Source organism: Vicugna pacos, chromosome 35, assembly GCF_048564905.1.
Source record: "Vicugna pacos chromosome 35, VicPac4, whole genome shotgun sequence".
Lineage (NCBI taxonomy): Eukaryota > Metazoa > Chordata > Mammalia > Artiodactyla > Camelidae > Vicugna > Vicugna pacos.
In genome coordinates, this window is record NC_133021.1 from 16,459,779 (window position 1) to 16,482,587 (window position 22,809).

General features: G+C 47.2%; 1 protein-coding gene across 1 annotated transcript in view; it reads right to left on the reverse strand.

Moving 5' to 3' along the window:
- Window positions 1-21,015, reverse strand: part of LOC140691410 (centriole, cilia and spindle-associated protein-like) — a 104,770-nt gene extending 83,755 nt beyond the window's left edge. Inside the window, exon 1 of the mRNA XM_072954976.1 lies at window positions 20,697-21,015. Coding sequence (XP_072811077.1) covers window positions 20,697-21,015 — 319 coding nt within the window. The remainder of the gene's footprint in view (window positions 1-20,696) is intronic.
- Between the last annotated feature and the right edge of the window lie 1,794 nt (window positions 21,016-22,809).

Below are 22,809 nucleotides of genomic sequence, written 5' to 3' on the forward strand. Positions count from 1 at the left end.
TAGTCTATACTGAAAAAGAAAAAGAAAATGAATGTATATGTGTGTATAACTGGATCACTATGCTGTACACCAGAGACTAACACAACACTGTAAATTGACTCTACTCCAGTTAAAGAAAAAACAAAACCAGGGGGTATAAAACTTTCAGGATTACCTTTGGAGCTAACAGCCTTTCTTCAATAAGGTAATTAAAAACTATATTTAGACGTATAATTAAATAAATATTCCTATTTCAGTTGACCCTCTTCCTGTGCACCGTGTCTGAGAGGTTCATGTGCAGAAACTGAAACTTAGCTGGAAAAGAAGCAAGCGGGATTTGAATCACAATCCACTTGACCACAGAGGCCCTGCTCTTGGCTCTGTGAGTGTGACTTCTGAGAGGTCTCGGGGTTCTTGTCCCATCTGTGGAATGGCCTTTGGCCAACAGCAGGGGAGGGCAGTGTATGGAGGGAGGCCAGGGTGCAGCACTCAGTGTCTGGCCCCTAAAAGTTGGTCCTGCCATCCGCCAAAGGAAGTTGGTGGCTCTGAGGTTTCTAGGTGTAATCTTGGAGCCAACAGGATTTTGCTGAGAATGAAACAACTCTCAGATAGTTTTGTTGGTTTCAGTACTTGAAGATAATAGCCTGCCTGACCGAACTTTTCCCAATGGGGTCTCCTGATTTGTGAATCCTTCCCCATTTGAAAGACTGTTTGAACCAAGACGACAGTTTTTTTAGGGTGTTTGGTAATTTATAAACTTAAATACCGATGGCTACACCCACAATTTCCTTTTCTTTGCATTTGAACAGTTGAACTCCAGTGTTCTGGGCCCTAGGAAGGAAGGAAGGAAGGGCAAAGAGACCACTGGAAAACTCTCCTCCAGGGACCCAGATTTGCATGACACTGGAGTTAAGTACATGTTCTGTTATGAGCTAGCTTCACAGTGTCTTCCGTTCTCCTTGAATTTAGAAGGGAAATGGAAGACAGCTTTTCAGTAGAAGACTAAGTTTGCTCCTCCAGCCCCAAGAGTGGCATCAAAGCCTGTGGTGCAATGCTGACTCTTCCTTTTGCCAACCCCTCTCCTGTCCTGGTGAGGAGGAAGCAAGTTCTGGTCCCTGCTGAAAGTTTCCCCTAAGAGAAGTGCTCTGCCTCCAGCTGTGAAAGTGATCGATGTCCTTCTGATCCCAGAGGCTTCCGCCAGCATCGTTGTCATTTCAAAGCAGAAGAAAAAGTGCAGTGGTGTGTGGGGAATTGTGCGAAAAACAAAGCATTCTTCTTTATTTTGTCAAAATGCAGGAAAAGGAAAGGGGAAAAAACTGGGCTTCTGTGATAAATAGACGGCTTAGGTTTTAACAGTGAGGAACTCTTCCTCAACAACGAATTGTTTGGCCATTCATTCATTCACTGAGCAAACACTGAAACCTTATTATCTGCTGGACCCTGTGCTGTCTCTGGAATCAACCAAGATGAATAAACTTGAGAGCCCACCACATGTAGTTCACAATCTTGTAGCGAATACACATGTCCAAACAAAAAAAACTGTTACAGGGCCATTTGAGAGACAATGTAGAGGTGGTGGGAATACTACCGGAATGAGGTAGCCTTTTCTGGGTGGTTGAAAGGGAAAAGGATGGGCTTTATAAAGACAGTAACATTTGAGCCGAGTTGTCAAAGAAGCATTTAGTATCAGGGCAAAGAGCTCAGCCTGGAGGGGGCTGTGTGGGTCTGTAAGTTTGCTCCACCACCTCCTAGCTTTGGGACCTTGGCCATGCCCACCCTCATCAATGAGCATAAAGCATCATCAGAGGGGTCCTGTGGGCTTTAAGTGAAATGGTGACTGCAAACAAAATGCTTAATGTGGAGCTGTGCACAGAGAAAATTATCTATAAAAATGTGAGCTGTCATCGTGGTCCTGGCTACTGTTTTTATTGTTACTGTTGTTGAAGGATTAGTAGGAACCTGCCAATCAGACAGAAGGGGTAATGCGATTGAAATGGTCATTCAGAGAAACAAGGTTTAATAGACTGGATGGAGGGTCCCCAGGTCAGGGTGGGGGAGAATTTTCTCTATGACAAGGGACGTGATCCTCTTTGATTTTGGTTTGTATTTAGGGATGGGGTAGGGAGGGCATTTAAATGCAAGGGCATTTAAAAACTTAAAGAGAAAATGATGTGATTCAGGGTATTTTAGACCCATTCTCAAGAGGGATATACTGACGGGTGCGTTAATTGTGGGTGTTCAGAGTCAATTTGATTTTATAGATGCTTTTTTTTTTTTCCTGATGAGAAGCCCATAGGCAGGATGTTGGTTGAGTCAGAAGGTGTCAGGCATGTGCCTGGCATGAACCACGGAACCACGGTACCAAGGTGGCACCTGTGTTGATGGGCTTCATGGGATTCTACTGGAGTTAATCTGAAATCTCCTTTCCTTATCTTTCCTTTAGATCAGGTTTGTATTAGACAAATGGTTCTCAGCCATGGTTGTATATTAGAGTCACTGGAAGATTTTAAAAAGCACCCCTGGAGATTCTGTTTCACTTGGTTTGGAGGATTCCCTGGGCCGTAATATTTGCCAAAGCCCTCAAGCCAGCCTAAAACACAGTGTTTGTCGTCAATGTCTTGGGGAGTCCGAGGCTTGCTGGTGCTGTGGTTTAACATGACCTGGACTCTCCTTACTAGGGCTTCTTTGTGGAGGTAGAGCTGCCTCAGTGATGATGTGCCAGGATGCCGCCTTTCCCGGAGAGTGCCTTTCACAGGGAGAAGGATGTTCTTAGTCAAAGCGTTGTATCGTGAGGGCACTTGTGCTCATCTGAGTCAGCTGTCTACCCTCATCCAGTCTGCCCCTTGGGGACTCAGGCTTGGATATAAGTAAGAATAATTTCTGGGCCTCTGAGTGCAGCCTTCAGAGAGTGCAGAGGGCCTGCTGTTTTGCCCTGGGTCTTTCTCTCTGCTCTCCATCTCTCCCAACTTTGCCCAACTTCTCACCCAGGGGATTTGCAAGTCTGCCTTTTGAGCCTTGACCACAGAAGCCCTCCCAGCCTTGGGCCTCGGGGCTGCCCCTCCTTGTTCTGCTGTTACACTGTGGGCACCTTGAGCAGGACAGCAGCCCTTCATAGCCCTGTGGGCTGATCTCCCTCCGTCCTCTGGGCTCAGCCTACACGCCACTCCCAGATGTGATCACTGGCATCGACAGGGCAAAATCTCTTTAGAAAATGCCTAAAGCAAGTCAGCTGTTGAATTGGCCCAAACAGGTTCCTTTGAGGAACATTAAATAGTACCTACTTCCCAATAAAAGGCTAAATTGATATGAATTACTTCTTGCCAAAAGCAAGATGATTGGATTCACAGGGAGGGAGGCAGGACCTTCTGATCTTCTGCGGAGCACCCCTGGGCAGTTCTGACTTCCGGGCTGAATTCTGGGCAGATTAGCTCAGACTGAGTGTAGTGCTTGGGGCCGAAGCTTACATGCAGTGTTGCTGCAGACTTCCAGCCTCAGGAACCGGCCTCTACAGATAGCAATACTTGAGTGGCCTGGTGTATGGTGACTGAAGGGGGAAAAAAAGATTAAAAAAAAAATACAAGAGAAAATTCCAGCATTAAAGGACTGCAGAAATCTTTCAGCTTACCCTCTTGTTACTTGGAAAGGAAAGGATGTATTCTTTATATCTGAAGTATCTCACCTATTCATTTTTGGTATTCTAGTAAGATGTTTTAGTTCTTTGACCAGCTATCGTGGGGGCAAGAAAAGCTCTAAAATCTTATGCTCTGAAAATCACAATAATTATAGGTTATTCTCTTATGACTGGTAGAGTGTTTAAGTAGTGAAAAAACAAAAAACAAAAAACAAATATGACTGAAATGGAATTTTTTAAAAAGTTACATAAAAATTTCACGCACAGAGTTGGTGATTATATATGTAGGAGAGGTTCCCATTGAAGCGGTGACATGATTAATTCCAGGAAGTAAAACGTGGTTGTGAGCCCAGCCTTCCTCCAGCGAGTTCTGGCTGCAAATGAAAGCTCACATGGGGGGTGCCTGGGAGAAAAGACGTGGTACCTCCATCCCTTCCATCGGAGCTATTTAATAATGCAAGCCTGTTAATTGCGGAGGAAGACGAAACAGTGTTCCCTGCTGCCTACGGCAAGACCACACGTGTTGTTGCTTGAAAAAGTGGACATAAATGTGGCTCCCTTGCAAAAGAATTGGGGACCCGAGAATTTGGGTTTTCTTTCTTTTGGAAACGCACACCCTTTAGAAGCGTTAGGATGGCTGAAAGTGGTTAAACACTTTCTGACCATTGTGGGGAGACTGTCTCGCGATATTAGCTGTTTATTTCCCTGACATATTCTGAAGGGTCTACAGGGGGCTTTCGCAGAAGTCAGGATCTCAGTGTAATAATACAAGCATTGATTCTGATATTTCCCTTGATAACATTGTTCGACCGTATTGGGGTCGTAAGTCAGTAAGGTTCATTGGCCGCCATAATGCTCACTGTCACCAGTAATAAGTACAAAGGACTTGCTCTAAAAGCTGGCTTATAAAACTTTAAGGAAACTTGGATTGCTTAAGTGAACTTGCGAGGCTCTGAAGGAAGGCAAGTGGGTCTAAGTTGTCTACTTATATTAATTTCACAGAGTTTAAAGGGTCAAGAAAGGCGGTTGGTGATGCTTATTAATTTATGAAAAACAGACTCTTGTCTGCCTCACTATCTCGCTTTGACCATTCTGCCTTTCCTTTCAGAAAATTTAATATAAATTAAACCTTACCAGACAAGAGTGCCCTAAAGGATTAAGTCTAAAGTTCACGGCTGGACTAAAAGGATCCAAAGATGCCATGTCCTTTGACTGGCACAATTTCATTTGAAGTGATGCCCGAACAATAGAACCCCATAACGGGCATAAAACATGAGGATAAAAAAAAGCAATTATAGACATACTTCAGTTAGTCAAGGATTAGGATGTTTAAAAAATATGAGACATCCTTGCTCCTGAGGACTTTTTTTTTCTTGTTTCTCCAAGAAATAACACCTCACAACAGGAGCATCTTCTTGGCTTTAAGTGGGGGAATGGTTCTTGTTAAGATGGGAATGTTTGTGTGTCGGTACAATGTCTCAAAACATATCTGATGGCTGAGGCCAGGCTGCTGAGAAAAGGGAAATGGAAGATTGCCATAGAAACGCAAGCCGATCTTACTGATGGAAACATTCCTTGTTGGTTAATATACATTAGAATAAAGAGGGAAGCCCACAGTCATGAAGGGGCAGGCATTTAAATATGCAGCACCTAATTTAGACCTCACAAAGAGCTTTGAATGTTTTCCTCCTTTTACAGGTGTGGGCATTAAGGCTTAGAGAGAATAATACATTTTCTGAGGCTGTAAAGCAAATAATTGCCTAAGGAGTATTGGGAAATAAAGGACCTCCCTCCCCACCCCTACCTACCCCCAAACCAAGGGATCAGGTTGAGAATCATACTGTCAAGCCTGACTCTTCTTCTAGGAGGGCTTTTTGAGCAGCACATCCAAGGTAGGGAACAGCATGGATGCCAAGGCCTGGAGTGAGGGATAAAATCTGCAGCTGGGCTTCAGGGCAGCAGGTGTGGGGCATGCAGAGAGCGCAAGGTGAGTCTGGGAAGATGGTGAGCAGACCTGCAGAAGAAAGTAGGCTAGTAATTTGAGTTTTACTCTAATTACCAGTAGGGGATATTTGGAGATGTGACGCAGAGGAATCCTCAGATTTGTAGATCAGCAAGTTAAAAACAGTTTTATTGAGAGACCACCAGGAGTAGCTGGTGGCAACTTTTGCTCCTGTAGAGAACAACTGAAAAAAAAAAAGGATAAAATATAGAAATTATCTGTTTGGAGGCAGCTCAGAACTGCTGAGGCAAAAAGGATAAGGGTGGCTGAGACTTTGGGAAAGTGAGCTGACTTCTGCAGCCTCTTTTGCTGGTTTTGGGTACAGGCAAGAGGCTGAAAATCCAAGATTTGCCCTGATGGAACACTGCTACTGGGGGAGAGGGAAGCCAGTAGAGCTTGTGGGAGAGACTTAGGAGACCTCGTGCATGCAGCTGGTTTTCTCCTCAGATGCATTCTAAGACTGCATGGAGTGGGAGGTAAAAAATCTAAGTGAAAGTCCTCTGGTGGAAAAAAAAAGCAACCATCTTCATAGTTTCAAGAGATGAACATTAGCGTTCAGAAGTCATGGAGAGGTGTTGTTATGAGTATGTCAGGCTTTTAGGTGAAACTCTTGGAAGGCTGTGTCTTAAATAAAGGCAAACAGGAAATAGATTAAGCTTTATTTACTTTGATGGTGACACGGCCTTACTATAGCATCATCTCTGATTAGATTGAGGTGATCAACTATTACTCTATCTACCTCAATGAGGGAGGGATAAATGGTTTAGGGGGGGAAATAACATTACCTGGAGTCTTTACAAGCTTTATAAGCATGAATTCAACAATTACTAGACATGCCAGAACACAGGACCACATGACTGAAAACCAAGAAGAGAATAGTTAAAGGGAACAGACTCACATGTGATTCAGCTATAGGACTTAGTTAACAAGACTTTTAAGTAACCAGATATAAATGTTTAAAAACATGGAGAAAATGGCTGGAAATATAGAGGATGTATCAGAGATTTGCATCTATAAGATCAAATCGAATGGGCATTAAGTATATTCACATTGTTGTGCAACCATTACCACCATTTATCTCCAGAAATATCTTCTCCAACAGAAACTATTTATCCAACTAATAGTAACTCAGTGTCTCCCCTACCCCCAGTCCCTGTGGCATAACTATACACTGGAATACTATGCAGCAGTGAAAACAAATAGCAAATAAAACAACATAGATTAAGTTTAGGAACATAATGGTAAGTGAGAAAACAAGTTACCAAAGACTAACTACAGTCTGGTTATATTTTCATAAAACTCAAAAACAAGAAAAATCCAATAATATTTTTTTTGTTAAATAACAAAAGTAAGAGAATGATAAACAAAAATGAAAAATACTAGTGGTTACCTCCGGAGTTGTTTGACTGGGTGGGGAATAGTAATAGTACCAGTGGAGATTTTTTTTCCCTTAGCCATGGAGAGGGGTTTGCAGGATTTGTTTATTTTACTTCATAAAACACACACATACATGCACATATATATGTGTGTATATGTTACATAAATTCTTTTATATTCTAAAATATTAGGTAATAGAAGCATGGAAAAGGAAAGCCCCACATATTCCCTGTAAGTTTCCCCAAACTAGATAAGAAATATTTCTTTCAATAGACATTAATCTGCATATACTTAAGGGATTTTAGGAGTCAAAGTATAATTTATAATCAATTGCTTTATATTAGGACACACTAAAAGTTGAGTTTGGTCAAGACACTAATGGGACATTTGATAAGTTACCAAACTTTGAAAGATACAAAGAAAACAACAAAGGACGGACATGCCTTTTCCAGCTTGACCACACAGAACACTGGATTAAGTGGAAAAATTGGGGAATGGCTGGTTTAAGGAATTTATTTTGAAAATTTTGAGCAACATTTCTACCTCAAAGCCATGGGACCATGGGAGAGCTATCCAGGGGTAGTGGGTAGTCGGGGCTCAAGATTGACTTATTGCATCCATGGATGTTTGGCTGCCTGCAGAATAAAAGTCAGCCTTCAGTATTGACAACACGACTTAACTCGTGGAACTTTTTAACTCATATGGGAATAGTTTGAATTTGTATTCCTGTTAGGATTTTAGAACTGGAGTTTTACAAAGCCTGGCATCTTCTTCAAAGGAATTATGAGGGAGGCAAGGAGAAAGGAGAATTATCTTTAACAAAGAAGATGATAGGAAGGATAGAAAAGAGGGGGAAAGAATGAAGGGGAGGGAGGGACGGAGTGGGAGAATGGGGTGGTGGAGAAAGCAGGGATGGGGGAGGCACCCGGTGAAGTGGAAATCTGCCTCTGTCACACTCTGCTGTGGGCTGTGGACCATTCCCCACCCTCTCTGATGTTCAGTTGGCACACCTATAAAGTGGGGACCCCAGCATCCACCACCCCAGGTTGTTGTTGGGATCACACCCTCTGCAAGAGCACGTGATCTGACCCAGGAAGGATCAACGAAGAGAGGTCGGGAAGATGAGCCCTGCTCTGTAAGAGAATGAGATTGTGGCTGCGTGTGAGTGACCAGTGTGAATGAACATTTTAAGAGTTGTTTTGGAAGGGTGGGGCTTTATTTTTTTGCCTGGTGCCTGTCCCGTAGTTGAGCTGTAGCCTGGCCCCCTCTGTTGAATGCAGGCGGTGTGCCTGGCATGCAGATGGAATGTTAATAAATGGGTTTGTGCTGTGCAGTCTACCATGTTTGGTTGTTCTTTCCCAACATTAATTAATGCCAAGCTGATGACTAAAAAGTACGGTGAGACAGTGTGAGTCTATTATTAGCAGTGGGTTAAGTGTTCAAAGGGTCTGTCTCAGACAATGGCCAATTAGGGGAGAGGGGAACCACCTCCAGGCACCCCTCTCTGTTTTGGGAAGCAGTGGTAAGGAAAGAAAGAACAACTGCCTTGGAACCAAGCACACCAAGAGTTAAGTCCCATTTCCTACTTTTTTAGCTGTGTGACACCACACAAGTCACACTTACTTGACCTCTCTGAAAAGTGGGAAAACCCCATGCTTCCTTTTGATGGTCTCTGATCTTTACTTTCTACTCAGGACTTTTGTTATTTCCCTAAGGATGTGACCACTGCATTTGGCCTTCTTCACTGAAGATGCGACCCAAATCTTATAGACTGCACCCTTCAAGATAAACCACTGTACGTCACTCACTCCCTACTATCTCTCACCCCAGTGGAGCTCAAATGGAAGGGCCTGAACTTTCTTCACACAATTCTAATCATCACTGTTGATAAGTTGTTGTCACCTGGGCATGTCATGATGTTGGCTCCTTCTAGAGGTGCTAACACCTGCACAGTTGCTCAGTAAGTCTGTGCAATGACAGAGATCCTTGCTCCTCTCCACTTTGGGGATGTCCGCCTGAGGGCCCTGCTTATCCTGCTCCATGAAGGGTCTCCACTTGTACACACTTTTCCTGAATGAGGCTTCTGCCCCTATTTGCTGCCTTCTCTCCAGCCCTGGACCAGAAAGCACAGAAGGAAAACCCCAAGGTTCTCTTTCCACTTCTGCTGTAAGAGACGTCAGGGGGACATTAGTCCCAACCACCCTGATTCTTTTTCTTGAGATTCTTCCCTGGCCTCTCTTGCCTCTTCCAAGCACAAGGGTCTTCCTACTTGGAAAGTAGTCCAACTCCAAGAGTCTGTACAGCCCACATGCTACTTCCCGGCAAAAGACCCCAAATGGCTTCTGGGCAGCCCCTTCACCCTTCCCACCACCAAATCTGTGATGCTGTCCGCGAGGAGGCAGGAGCGTGGGGCGGGGTCTGTACTGGGCACCTCCAGCCTGAGCTCTTCTTTGCTGTTGGCCCCTTTCTGTGAGTTAAACTGGAGAGAGGAGGCTGAGGCTGGAGCTACAGCTCAGGATGGCAGGGGGGGGGAGCATTCTGATCACAGGGCGTGAGTGTCAGCCACAGGTGCCAGAGGACGTTGTGACTTTCACGGTCTCGTCTACAGACCTGCTCACTCAGCCGGACTCAGCTCGCGTATCTAATAACAACGCTTGGGGAAGGAAAATACCAAAGCTTGCTGAGCACCCACACACACCAGGGATGTTATGTGCGGTCTCCGTTAGTTCTTACAAAATCACTTCTTGCAAACTCTTATACCTTGAATTTTAAAAAGTCCAATTTATTGAGATACAACTGACATACAAAAGACTGTACATATTTAGACGTACACATTTAATATATACAAATTGATGACTTTGGAGATAGACTTCCCTGAAACCATTATTGCCATCTATGCCACAGACAAATCCATCACCCCCAAAAGTTTCTTCTCACCCTCTTCCTTATTATTATTGTTATTATTTTTTGTGATAAGAAAACTTAAGATCTATTCTTCTATCGCATTTAAAAAAAAGTGACTAGTTTCCTTGCTGTCTTTCTTTTTTCTTTTTTAGCATTTTAATTTAATTTTCCCCCATTTTTTTCCCTTAATGGAGGCACTGGGGATTGAACCCAGGACCTCGTGCATGCCAAGCACATGCTCTGCCACTTAGCCCTACCCCACCCCCACCCCTTGGCACATTTATAAAGTACATATAGAGAATTGCTAACTGTAGTTCTGTGCAGTGGACCTCTAGGACTCAGTTATCTTGTAAAACTGAAACTTGATACCTTTTTACTCATTCCTCTCTTAGCTGCTGGCAATCACCATTCTCTCTGCTTCTACAAGTTTGGTTATTTTAGGGTCCCTAGTGCTTTCCTCCAGATCACGCACTGAAGCTGTATGTTCACCTTTATAAGGACACCTGGCTGTGAGTCGTAGGGTCTGCCTGCTACCCCTACACTAGCTCCCATTTGCCAGAATACTCGCAGTTTATCTTACTTGGAGGTTGCCCCCAAACCAGACTGCAGGAGGGAGTCATGGAAGGCATTTTACAGGTGAGGAAGTGGCTGCTCCTTGGCTGTGAGCGGGAGCAGGGGCTGGGGGACTGAGTCTTCTGACTCTTAAGTCCCACCAGTGGAGTTGTCCCATGGAGGTGAAGGAGGAAGACACTTCCTTGTGTGATCTGACAGGCAGCATGGAGCCAAGAGGGAAGTGGTAGAGACAGATTTTTGCATGAACAGACAGGAAGGATGACCTCCTAGTGGGAGCTGTCCATGAGGTCAGCCACTGCCCTGTGAGCCACGGTGAGGAGGTAAGTGCACAGTCAGTCACGGTGGAAGATGGCCGCCTCTAAGCACTTATGACTCTTGTGGTTCCAGAAGCATCTTGCTTCCTTTCACAGAATTACAGATCATCCTACACTCCAGCCAAGATCAAGAATCAATGCCTCAGAGTCCCAAGTGCCTGTCCATTGCGAGCTTGGAGGATGGAAACCATAAATGATTCAGCGAGTGCTCTCTGGTGTGAATCACCCAAGAATTCCAAGTGATTTGCCAGTTGATTCTTTGCACTTGGTGACAGCCTATCTGCTCTGCGGGATGTGATTTTGACTGCAATCCTTATCACAGGGAATCCAATCGTTTCTTTAAAAGGCTCATCAGTTTTCTAAACTTGAAAAATGCTGCCCTGGAATGCAGAATCCCAGACCCCCTCTTATGGCCTTAAAAAAAAAAAAAGGATGTCACCATTAGCTACTTATCTTGTTCTTAAATCTACCCACTTCTTAGCTCACATGCCTTCAGTTCAGTGCTCCCAGACCGGGAGTGTGTATTTCAAATGAAACTACAGTTAATGGTACAAAATATTTACATTTATGCCTCCAATCCAAGGAGCTGCAAAACTTTATTTCTCCTTTTGCAGTTTCAATATTTAATTAGTGATGAAGCACCAGAAACCTGTAGGGAAAAAAACATCCCATTATTTTTTATGTTATAGTCTATTTACAACCCATTTCCACCTGCTCCCTTAGTCTCCACCCGTCTCCGCTGAGCGCAGATCCGTCTCAGCCATCCCCTCAGGGATACAGCTGTGTCATCACGTACCGTGGCATCCTAATATTTCATACAAAGCTTTAAACCAATCAGGAATGCCTACTGGCTGTGCTGATTCATGGGAAAAGAAGGGGGATAATGTGTCTTTCAGGTAATGAACTTCTTCGGGGACTTAATCCATATTTCATTTTTTAGCACTGTGGGTTCTTTCCTTGTCACCTTCCTGTGGTTGTGGCTTTGTCTTGCTTCACTGCACTACAGAGGTTCTGCAGGGACTAATATTTGCAAAGTAATTGAGCTCCTATTAATAACACAGGAACTGGACTGATAACTTGGTGAGGTAACTCAGCCAAACTCTGAGGCCTTGGGGATGTCTGGGATGGCAGAGATAGTCAGGGTGGTGGGACCCATTTAAAGGGGCAGCCTCAACTGACTTCCAGCCAATGGTGATACGTGGAGAACAGAGTTTCTGATTTTGAAATGAACCCCAAATCTAGATTTTTAAAATGTGAGATTTCCTCATTTCAAAATGGAGCTACCATACAAATGAAACAAACCACCCTCTGAGTGGTAGCTGTAACTGGTTCTCAAATGCCAATTTTCAACCCTGGCCTAAACCTTTATCAACTTTTTTTTTTAAGAGAGTAGATGGCAGGATAGGTGCCTAGCAGCTTCCATAGACTTTCTTTAGGATTTCCTCCAATTTTGCCACTTGCCCATCCTAGTCCAGTGGAGGACCTGGGTCCCAGTTCCTTGTCTGCATCCATGTGCTGAGAACCTAAGGCAGGGGGCTGGCCAGCTGGGGACAGGCAGGGTCAAAACCCTGGTGGGCAACTAGGAAGTTGCAGGGAGGTCTGTGTACAAATGACATGGGATGAAACTGATTCTGTTTAACTAGAGAGAGGGATTCTAGCCCACGATGGCGCTTGGGTCTGGAGTAATGCCTATGGTGATGCTAAGGCAGCAGTGGATTTCTATGAAGTTGGCCCCTGTAACTCACAGCAGAAGAGGAACAAGGCTTGGCTGTGTCCCCTTCAAGGAGGAAACTTGTCCTAGGAGCTTTCACACGCTGTGTCTCACTTGAACCACCCACAACCTGATGAGGTTGTTATCGGCATTTTGCTGAAAATGAAATGGAAGGTCTGAGAATTTTGCTGTCAGTTAAGTGGTTGCACTGGGACCTGAATCTGGATCATTTGCTAGGAAGGCCAGTGACCCACCACTCTGGGCTCAGGGTAATACCCTCCTGCCTCCTTGCCCAGGAATACAGCATGACAAATGGCAAGAAAACCATGGTTTTCACCTATTTTTTTGGCCTCAAATTTTATAATGGGAATCTGGCCTCACATTTGCACATATTCCAGAAAGAAAGAGATTTATCTTGGTGATTAGCATAAAAAATGAGTGCAGGAGAAGTTCAGTCTCAGCTCAAGTAAACTTTGTTGAAATAGGATGTTAGCAGACACCTCCTTTACTCTGCGTAGCCACTCCTGAATCATTAACAGCCCTCAGTCTGAATGGGGCAGGTCCTAATTCTTCAACTGAGGTTTCTTTGCTCTGCTAAATTCAATCCATGATGGGGCTATTAAAATGTCTTTTTAGTGCTTGGTCCGAAATTACCTCTTTTTACAAATTTCGTTGTTAACATAGATCTATACCCTTTTGGAAAATGAATTGGTGGTGGAGTGTCTGTGATTTTTAATATTACTATACAATGCATCCCGATTAATCAGTGTTTGAGAGCCATTGAGCTCTAAGCAAGATTACAAGTAAGTAAAAATGGATTTTGAGCCCACCCTCCGGCTCCATCAAGAAACCCTCTGCAATGGGAATGATTGGAGTAAAGGCACGCAGTTTTAAGGGAGTTTTAAGGGAAGTACTTAGTATTCACCTGGTAGTCATTGCAGTAACATCAATCTTACCAAATTCTCTGCGTATTGAAGTAGCTGTTCTGCATTTAATATGTATTTCCAGTGGAATTTCATTGTACTTGAGCACTAAGTAGTACCCACTTATGGTAAAGTGGTTCCAGAATTTTTTTTAATAATAAATGGATTTCAGTGGAACAGAAGATCCAGATTCATCTCTGAGTCTATATTAGACTCTTTATGCTCTAATTGTCATTGACTATCTTTACTGTATTATCTCCAGACAGTTCATAATTTCCCCCTGCTGAACAAGTGATGATTTGTGAGTGGAGTCAACTCCGACTGGATTATGTGGTGCCGTTGATTTTTTTTTATTGTTCTTGTTTCACAAAATCTCTTAAAATCTCTTGAATCATCTCTGTTGGGGTTGTAACAAATGGCGGTAGATTTCTAAGGCGAGCGACTGATAGAGTTACAACGGCAGCAAATACTGCGCTTCCTGTGTTCTAAACACCCTGTAAAGGCAAATGTTTTGCATTCAATGCACTGGAATTCAGTAGCTCTGGTTACCATTTGTATGTTCACCAAGTAAACTGGGTATCAGAGATTCAGGAATTTGTAGGAGGTCATACTGTTAGAAAGAGGCAGAGCTGGGACTGAATTCATACCTGCCTGGCTTCAGGCTTCAAAGGCTGTGCTTTCAGCCACCATACCGGATGGCTTGTAGAATGGAATCCCTGTCAGTAGATGGGACAAACTATGGATTCCTGGACCAGTGAGAAATCCCTGTGTTTCTTTACCACAAGCAGGTAGAGTTATTGAGATAACTTGCAAACTGTTTCTCTGATTAAGACATAGTTCCCCCCTCTGCCTTAATCTCAGGGGTGGTGTGGAGCTGATGTTTATTTTCCCTGAAAATGGGAAGCACAGTGATTTCGTGAGGCGAATAAACAGTACACCAAATAAATTGCACCACTGTATTTGTTTGCATGGAAGTGGTTTTTACCAGGCATGCAATCGTGGCTAGTTAACCCCAGGGTCAGAGCATGTGACTGACAGCTGACGTTGAAAGCTCTGTCTGGTTCAGAATCCTCATGCTGCCCATGCTGAGTGTTCCGGGAAGCCCCACAGGAAGGCCCTGTCCCAGCTCTGACACTAACCAGCCAATGGCCTTGGTGAGACATCTTGACTTCTCTCATCTGCCAAATGAAGGGATTGGGTTGAATTCAAGGCTTCCAAATGTATTTAGATTTTGGCACTGAAAGTCTTTCTTCAAAAAAATAGGATGCAGAATTAAATGAACTATGTAGAACAGAGGAGAGCAGAACATATCTGGTTGAAGTAAGCACTGCCCTTCCCCATTCTAGGCTGGAAACTTCTCTGGCTTCCTTGTCCTGCTGGCCCAGACCCCTTGGGACCTCCACAGGCTGTCTCAGGAAAATCTAGAAAACCTCTGGACTAGCCACTCCTGAAAGACTCACACTTCCATATCCACGAGACCCAAATGTGGAGCACACCCAGAGCAACTGGTCTGCTTTGATTTTGAGAGCACTGGGAATTGAGCCATTGAGAAGTTTTCCTTGCCATGGTGACCCCCAGGCTCATGGTTTCCCTAGGACAAGGGTATGGGACTCTCAGTCACGTGTTTTAGATTGCCCATATTTTATGGTCCTGCCATTTTCCTTTCTCCTCTACTTCTAGTGCCTGAAATTGGGTATTTTATACAATTCCACAGACCACTTTAAAAAATCTTTTTTTTTTTTTTGAGCAAGGTGGATTAGGAAATGAGCCAATCAAAACAAAATCTCTCTGGAATCTTTTCCAATTCCATGCACAAAATGTCTCATGAACGTCTACAAATTTTTTAGCCTGGAGCTCACGCGCCACTTCATTAGGGAAGCCCTTCTGGGGGTTCCCATCCTGCCCCTGTCGTCCCCCTCGTCACATCTGTACACTCCTTTGATTGCACTTAGGACAGTTTATGATCATGAACTTGTGTGATTATTTGATTCATCACTGAGCTCACACTGAACTACAAGCTCTCTGAAGGCAGGGAGCACACACATGGCATTTACAGTTTTATCCTAAGGACCAGTGCATTTCCTGGCATGGGAAGGCTGTGCACCAAATATTTGTGGAATGAATCAGTGTTGAAATTCTTTTTGTTCTAAGGGCAGTCTAATCTGATAGAGTCATTCGTTCATGGTGAAGAGCCAGGCTACTTGGTTCAAACCCAGACTCAACCAATTACTGTGTGTGTGTTCTTGAATGTTACTTAAATCATTTAATGCTTGGTTTCTCCATATGTAAAATAGGACTGTTAAAGTGTCTATGTGGTAGGGTTTGTATAAGAAATAATGAAAAAACTTATGTAGAACACTTAGTTCACTGTCTAGTTTATAGCAATAGTCTATAGATTTTAGTTTCCTATGATAAAATATATATTTCCCTGACAGAATATGTTGCCCTATACAGGAGACACATATAAATTAATAATCACAATATAACACAGTAAGTTGAAAAATTTGGTTTAATTTCACTGGGATTCTGTAGAAGTCCCTTGGAGGAAATGGAGTTTGAGATGACTAATAAAAGAATACCAAGTACTCATTCATTTATTTATTTTATGACTCGTTCACTTATGACCGTAAATAACTAATTTGTTCATTTATTCCAGTCCTGGGCTGGCTATAGGGAGACAGGGAAAACTGTGGCACCATTCTTACCACTGGAGAATTGAAAAAATCTGGCTGGGGTGAAAAAAATTAATAAAATTAATGTTGTATAATATATACCTTAATGCCAGCAAGATTCAGACCTTACTGTCCTTAAGCTGTGAAAAGAATAGGGTTTCACCCTCACCATGCATTCCCATAAAAGTTCTGAATGAAATCAATGTTAAATACTTATAAGGAAGACCAACAAAATTCTGATTTTTCCTGAGATGACTACGGTGATACTATTCTGGGAGACTATTCCCCTGAAATGTCTTTGGGGCCCCGGTTCTCCTGGGGACTTGCCCTGGTGCTGGGTGTGCCCCCGGGTACCCAATACAGAGCACGGGTATGAGTGCGAGACACTGGCCATGGTGGGCATGAGTTCTGGGAATTCTGGAGCTTGCGGTAGCCCTGGTGATAAAAGATGAAGCCTTGGCATATCCTGTGGGCACTGGCTCACCTGTAACCTCCCAGGTTTCTCATGCGCAGGAGACCCTCTGTGTGAGCCAGCCTTCCTGTTCTTCCTGAAGCATCACTCAAATGCTTCTCTTGCGGTTCCTTCCTTGGGCCATTTCTCTGCTCTGGGCCATCATTGCGCATACCACTGAAGTAGAAAAACTCTGTTTTGTAACTACTGTGACCTTCGTCTCTCTAGCTTATGTGTAATGTTATTCAAAACGTGTTTTCTTGTTGCTTGTTTCGATTTTGCTTCAGGTGCCTACACAGACACACGCTTTCATCTGAAATAGACGAAGACTCTTGGGAGAAAATCCTGATGCTCAGTGCCTTTGTACCCTCATTTCACTGCAGCTCAGTCCCTTCTGCTAAGTCCTGGGCGTGACCGATGAATGAGGCACATGCCTCACGATGGGGAGTGGACGTGGAGTCCCCGGGGTGACAGGCACTCTGATCCCTAGTGAGCTCTCTGAGCAAAGCAAAGTAGCAGGAAAGAGACAGAGACACAGCTCGCCCTGGAAACAGGAGAAATTCCACATGCCCGCAAATCAGCAGAAGCTTTCTAATCAGAGAAGGGGGGTATGCGTTGGTGTGTGTGAAAGGGAGGGTCTTTCGTGTATGTGTGTGTTTCGGGAGTTGTGGGTGGGTGTGTGCGTGAGTGAGTATGGGAGGGTCATCTGAGTGTATTGTGTGTGTGAAGGAGATTGTGTAAGTGCGAAGTTGTTGATGTGGGTTTGGGGGCACCTAACAAAGTTAGGAAGTTGTATGTGTGGCAGGGTCGTGGGTGTGTATGTAGGGGTTGTGGTGTCTGTGGGGGGACTGTGGGTGTTTGGTGGAGAATTATATGTGTGTGGTGGGTTGTGTGTGTCGTGTTCTAGGGGATGTCATGTGCATGTGTGCATGGGATTGTGTAAGGGTGTTTTGTGGTGGGTTATGTGAGAGAGGCTGTGTGAGCGTGTATGGGGTGGTGGACGTGTGTACCTGGCTGTTGGCAGGAGCAGGTGGATCTATTTAAATAGAAAACACACACGACCAGGAAATGGAGCAGTGAAAAGCACAATGGGCTGGAGGATGGGGAATTTTTAGGAGAGGAAGCTGGGAAAGTTTGTGTTGGGGTTAAACTAACTCCAATTAATGCTGGAGCCATGTGAAGGTATTTGGACTTTACCCTGTTAAGTTACAAAGCGACACAGAGATTCGGTAGGTCCTCAGCCAACCATTATGGAATGATCGCAGGACACAAATGAATCCTCAGAGACCTAGTAGGGGGGCCACCATCGCCACTTAAGCCTCCTTGACGGGGAAGAGCAGTTCTTTATTGTTAATGCCAGCACCTCGGATAATATACTTTTTATCTCTGCTCATAATGGTCATGTAGATAAATTCCATAAATCAAGTCTCAGCAGTAAAAAGGTTAATAAGTTTACGCTGTATAATTGAAAGCCATATTGGTGATTAAAATGATTTTATGTGTCAGTTTTCTGGGCCACCAACTAATTATTTTCAATGGCCGGCAATAAAACACAGCACCATGGCTGGCTAGACACTGCCAAATGTCAGATGTTAAATCGTGTAGAAAGGACTCCAGCAGGTTACCTTAAGTGGGCTGGTTTTCCCTTGGGGTGGGGTGCCAAGCCCATGTGACGCTTTGGGGTCCTCTTCTTGCCAAAGTAAGGAAGCTAGCCGATCCCCCAAATGTAAAGGACATTCTGAGCTTCTGAGACCCAGGGTAGCTGCAATCATCCATGTTTACTGCACTCACTACCAGCAACACTAAGCAGTTTCTCTCACCGCAAGGTGCTACTTGGCCATCCTTGCTCCAAATGGAGGCTTCCAAAAGGAAAAGGAAAAGGAGAAGCATGCAACATGGCGCACATTAACATTTATCAACCCCTTGAAATGTTCCTGGAGCACAGCTTTGTGACTGATATCCACTAGGGGGCCACGAAGGTGTGCATTATCACCCCAAGGTTAGCAGCATGAAAACTGAGGCTTTGGAAATGGGGCTGAACGGCCCAAGGTCACGGCCTGTAAGTGGCCTGGCCAGCACTCAGGCTTGGGTCTGTCCGCCCCCACACTGCAGGGAAGCCACTATCGAGCTATATATTTTCCCCTTCCAGCTCTGTGGAGTGCCATCTGAAGGCACAGCGACAACAACAAAGATAGCGTGTTAGTGTGTGGCCCTGAGCTTGACTTGGGCTGTTGGAGGCTTGTGCAGCTAGGGGGCAGTAGAGGTGTGGTTGCTGCATTCCATAAAACCCACATTCTGTTCTAGAGAAATGGTGTCCCCCCCCGCGGAGTGCAAGGCAGAGGTACATGCTGACACTGTCTGTGTCCCTGTTTTAGAGGCTGCATGAAGGTGGATGGAAATGAGCCTGGGGGGAGGCAGTGACCCAGTCCCAGGGGATGCCTTTTGTGCCAGTGACCCAGACCCAGGCTGTTTTCGGGTCCAGTGACCCAAGTCACAAGTGTGTATCTATGGCCACAGACCAAAGCCAAGTGTGTGTCTTTAAGGCCAATGACCCAGGTCAAGAGTGTGACTTCACGGCCAGTGACCCAGGCCCAGGGTATGTATCAGAGCCAGTGACCAAGGCCAAGAGTGCATTTTCACGGCCAGTGACCCAGTCCCAGAATTGCAATCGGTGCCAGTGACCCAGGCCCAGGGTGGAATCACTGCCAGCGACCCAGGCCCAGGGTGTGTATCAGGGTCACAGACACAGGCCAAGGATGCATCTTCACGGCCAGTGACCCAGGCCCAGGGTGTGCATCAGGGCCACTAACCCAGGCTAACAGCGCGTCTTCACCGCCAGTGACCCAGGCCCAGGGTGTGTATCAGGGCGACTGTCCCAGGCCAAAGTGCCTATTTACAGTCAGTGAGCAAGGCCAAGAGTGCGTCTTCACGGCCAGTGACCCAGGCACAGAGTGTGTGTCAGGGCCAGTGACCCAGGCCCGGGGTACGCCCTTAGCCCCAGTGACACAAGCACGGTGTGCTACTTCTGCACCAGTGACCCAGGCCAAGTGTGTTCAGGGCCAACGACCCAAGCCAAGTGTGTGTCTTTAGAGCCAGTGACCCAGGCTAACAGCGCGTCTTCACCGCCAGTGACCCAGGCCCAGGGTGTGTATCAGGGCGACTGTCCCAGGCCAAAGTGCCTATTTACAGTCAGTGAGCAAGGCCAAGAGTGCGTCTTCACGGCCAGTGACCCAGGCACAGAGTGTGTGTCAGGGCCAGTGACCCAGGCCCGGGGTACGCCCTTAGCCCCAGTGACACAAGCACGGTGTGCTACTTCTGCACCAGTGACCCAGGCCAAGTGTGTTCAGGGCCAACGACCCAAGCCAAGTGTGTGTCTTTAGAGCCAGTGACCCAGGCTAAAAGTGCGTCTTCACAGCCACTGACCCAGGCCCAGGGTGTGTATCAGGGCCAGTGACCCAGGCCGCGGGTTGCAACCGGAGCCAGTGACCGGGGTATGCCCTCAACCCCAGTGATACAAGCACAGCATGTTACTTCTGTGCCAGTGACCCTGGCCCCCGGGGTCTTCTCAAGGCCAGTGGCTCAGGCCCTGTGGATGGCTTCTGCGCCAGTGACCCAGGCCCAGGGTGTGTTTTCGCGGCCAGTGACACAAGCCAGGAATGTTTCTCTATGGCCACAGACCAAAGCCAAGTGTGTGTCTTTAGGGCCAGTCACCATGGCCAAGAGTGCCTCTCCACGGCTAGTGTCCCAGACCCAAGGTTGCCATCAGCGCCAGCGAACCTCTCCGCCCACTCACCAGATTGTCCCCCGACCTTAAAGTCGCAGGTCGGGGTGTCCCAGCGCCAGGACCTTAGCTGGCACCTTGGTAGGGTGGAAGGACTGCATAGTGCGGAGAACGACGCAGGGGGCCAACAGGTAGCGCCAGAAAGCAGACAAGACCATCAAGTGAGACTCGTCCCTGACGAGCCAGGCCTGGAGAGAGTAAAATTTTCTCTCCAACTTCCCGACTCCGAGCCGGCGTAGGGGGGGAGGGGGGGCGCGCGTCCAGGCTCCCGGGCCTAACGCTGCGGGGCTGGGGCCGGGGCCGGCTGCTTCTGCACTCGGGTTGCGTGGAGGGGGCGGCGGGCGGAAGTGAGGCCCGCGGGCCCTCTCCCTCCTCCACCCCTAACCCCGGACTCCCGGCCGCAGAGACGACTGAACAGGCGGCCGCGCACTAGCTTCTTCACCGGGAGTGAACTTCCCGGCTCTGCTCCTTCGCGAGGCGTGGCGCCGCGCCACTTTCGGTTTGCAAGCGGGTCGCGCGCGGGACTTCCGCTTTGCGGGCAGGGCATGCGCGAGATTTCAGGTTTGCCCTGCTCTCGCGCGAGCGGCCCGCCACAAACCGGAAGTCGCGCGCGCTCCCCGCCCGCAAAGCGGAAGTCCCGCGCGCGACCCGCTTGCAAACCGAGAGCGGGGCGGCGCCACGCCTCGCGAAGGAGCATAGCCGGGAAGTTCACACCCGGTGAAGAAGCTCGTGCGCGGCCGCCTGTGCAGCCGTCTTTGCGGCCGGGAACCCGGGGCTAGGAGGTGGAGTAAGGAGAGGGCCCGCGGGCCTCGCCTCCGCCCGCCGCCCCCTCCACGCAACCTGCAGGGGGAAGCGGCCGGCCCCGGCCCCGGCCCCGCAGCGCTAGGCCCCAGCGCCCGGACACGCCCCCCGCCCCCCAACGCCGGCTCGGAGTCGGGAAGTTGGAGAGAAAATTTTCCTCTCTCCGGGCCGGGCTCACCAGGGACAAGGCTCACTTGATGGTCTTGTCTGCTTTCTGGGGCTACCTGTTGGCCCCCTGCGTCGTTCTCCGCACTATGCAGTCCTTCCATCCTACTAAGGTGCCACCTAAGCTCCTCCTGGCGCTGAGACACCCCGACCTGCGACTTTAAGGTCGGGGGACAATCTGGTGAGTGGGCGGAGAGGTTCACTGGCGCTGATGGCAACCCTGGGTCTGGGACACTGGCCGTGGAGAGGCACTCTTGGCCATGGTCACTGGCCCTGATTCACACCCTGGGCCTGGGTCACTGGCGCAGAAGTAACACGCCGTGCAAGTGTCATTTGGGCTGAGGGCACAACCCAGGCTTGGGTCACTGGCACCGACTGCAAACCTGGGCCTGAGTCACTGGCTGTGAAGATGCACTGTTGGCCTGGGTCACTGTCCTTTAGAAGACCCCGGGGGCCTGGTTCACTGCCCCTGAAGGCACAGCCTGGGATTGTGTAAATTAACATGAGGGGAGTCCCAGGGCCTCGTCACTTTCCTAGAATCTAGGAACACCGAGGGACTGTGTCACTGGTACTGCACTCATACCCTTGGCCTGAGTCAGTTACCCTGTAGAAACACACTTAGACTGGGTCACAGAAGACACACACTTGGCCAGGGTCACTGGCACAGAAGTAACACGCTGTGCTTGTGTCACTGGGGCTGAGAGCATACCCCGAGCCTGGATCACGGGCACCGATTGCAACCCTGGGCCGGGGTCACTGGCACAGAAGCCTCCCCTGGGCCTGGGTCACGGGCCTTGAGAAGACCCCGGGGGCTTGGGTCACTGCCCCTGAAGGCACACCCTGGGACTGTGTAATTTGACATGAAAGCAGTCCCAGGGCCTCGGTCACTCTCGTAGTATCTAGGAACACCGAGGGACTGTGTCACTGGGGCTGCTCATATACGCTTGGCCTGGGTCAGTGTCCCTGAAGAAACACACTTAGACTAGGTCACTCTCCCTGAAGACATACACTTGGCTTCGGTCAGTGGCCCTGAACACACACTTGGTCTGGGTCACCAGCACAGAAGTAACAGGCTGTGCAAGTGTCATTGGGGCTGAGGGCATACCCCAAGCCTGGGTCACTGGCACCGATTGCAAACCTGGGCCTGGGTCACTGGCCTTGAATATGCACTTTTGGCCTGGGTCACTGGCTTGATACACACCCTGGGCCTGGGTCACTCGCTATGAAGACGCAGTCTTGACCTGGGTTACTGGCCTAAAGACACACACTTGGCTTTGTTCGGTGGCCTTACATACACACTCTTGGCTTGTGTCACTGGCCCCCAAACAGAGCATGGGCCTGGTCACTGGCCCTGAAGATACACTCTTGGCATGGATCACTGTCCCTAAATTCACACGCATAGCCTGGGTCTCCTGCTGTAATGTCACACACTTGGCATTGGTCATTGGCTTTCAAGGCACAGCCTGGGCTTGGGTCACTGGTGCAGAAGGCACACCCTGGGCCTGAGTCAAGGCATTCATGGCAA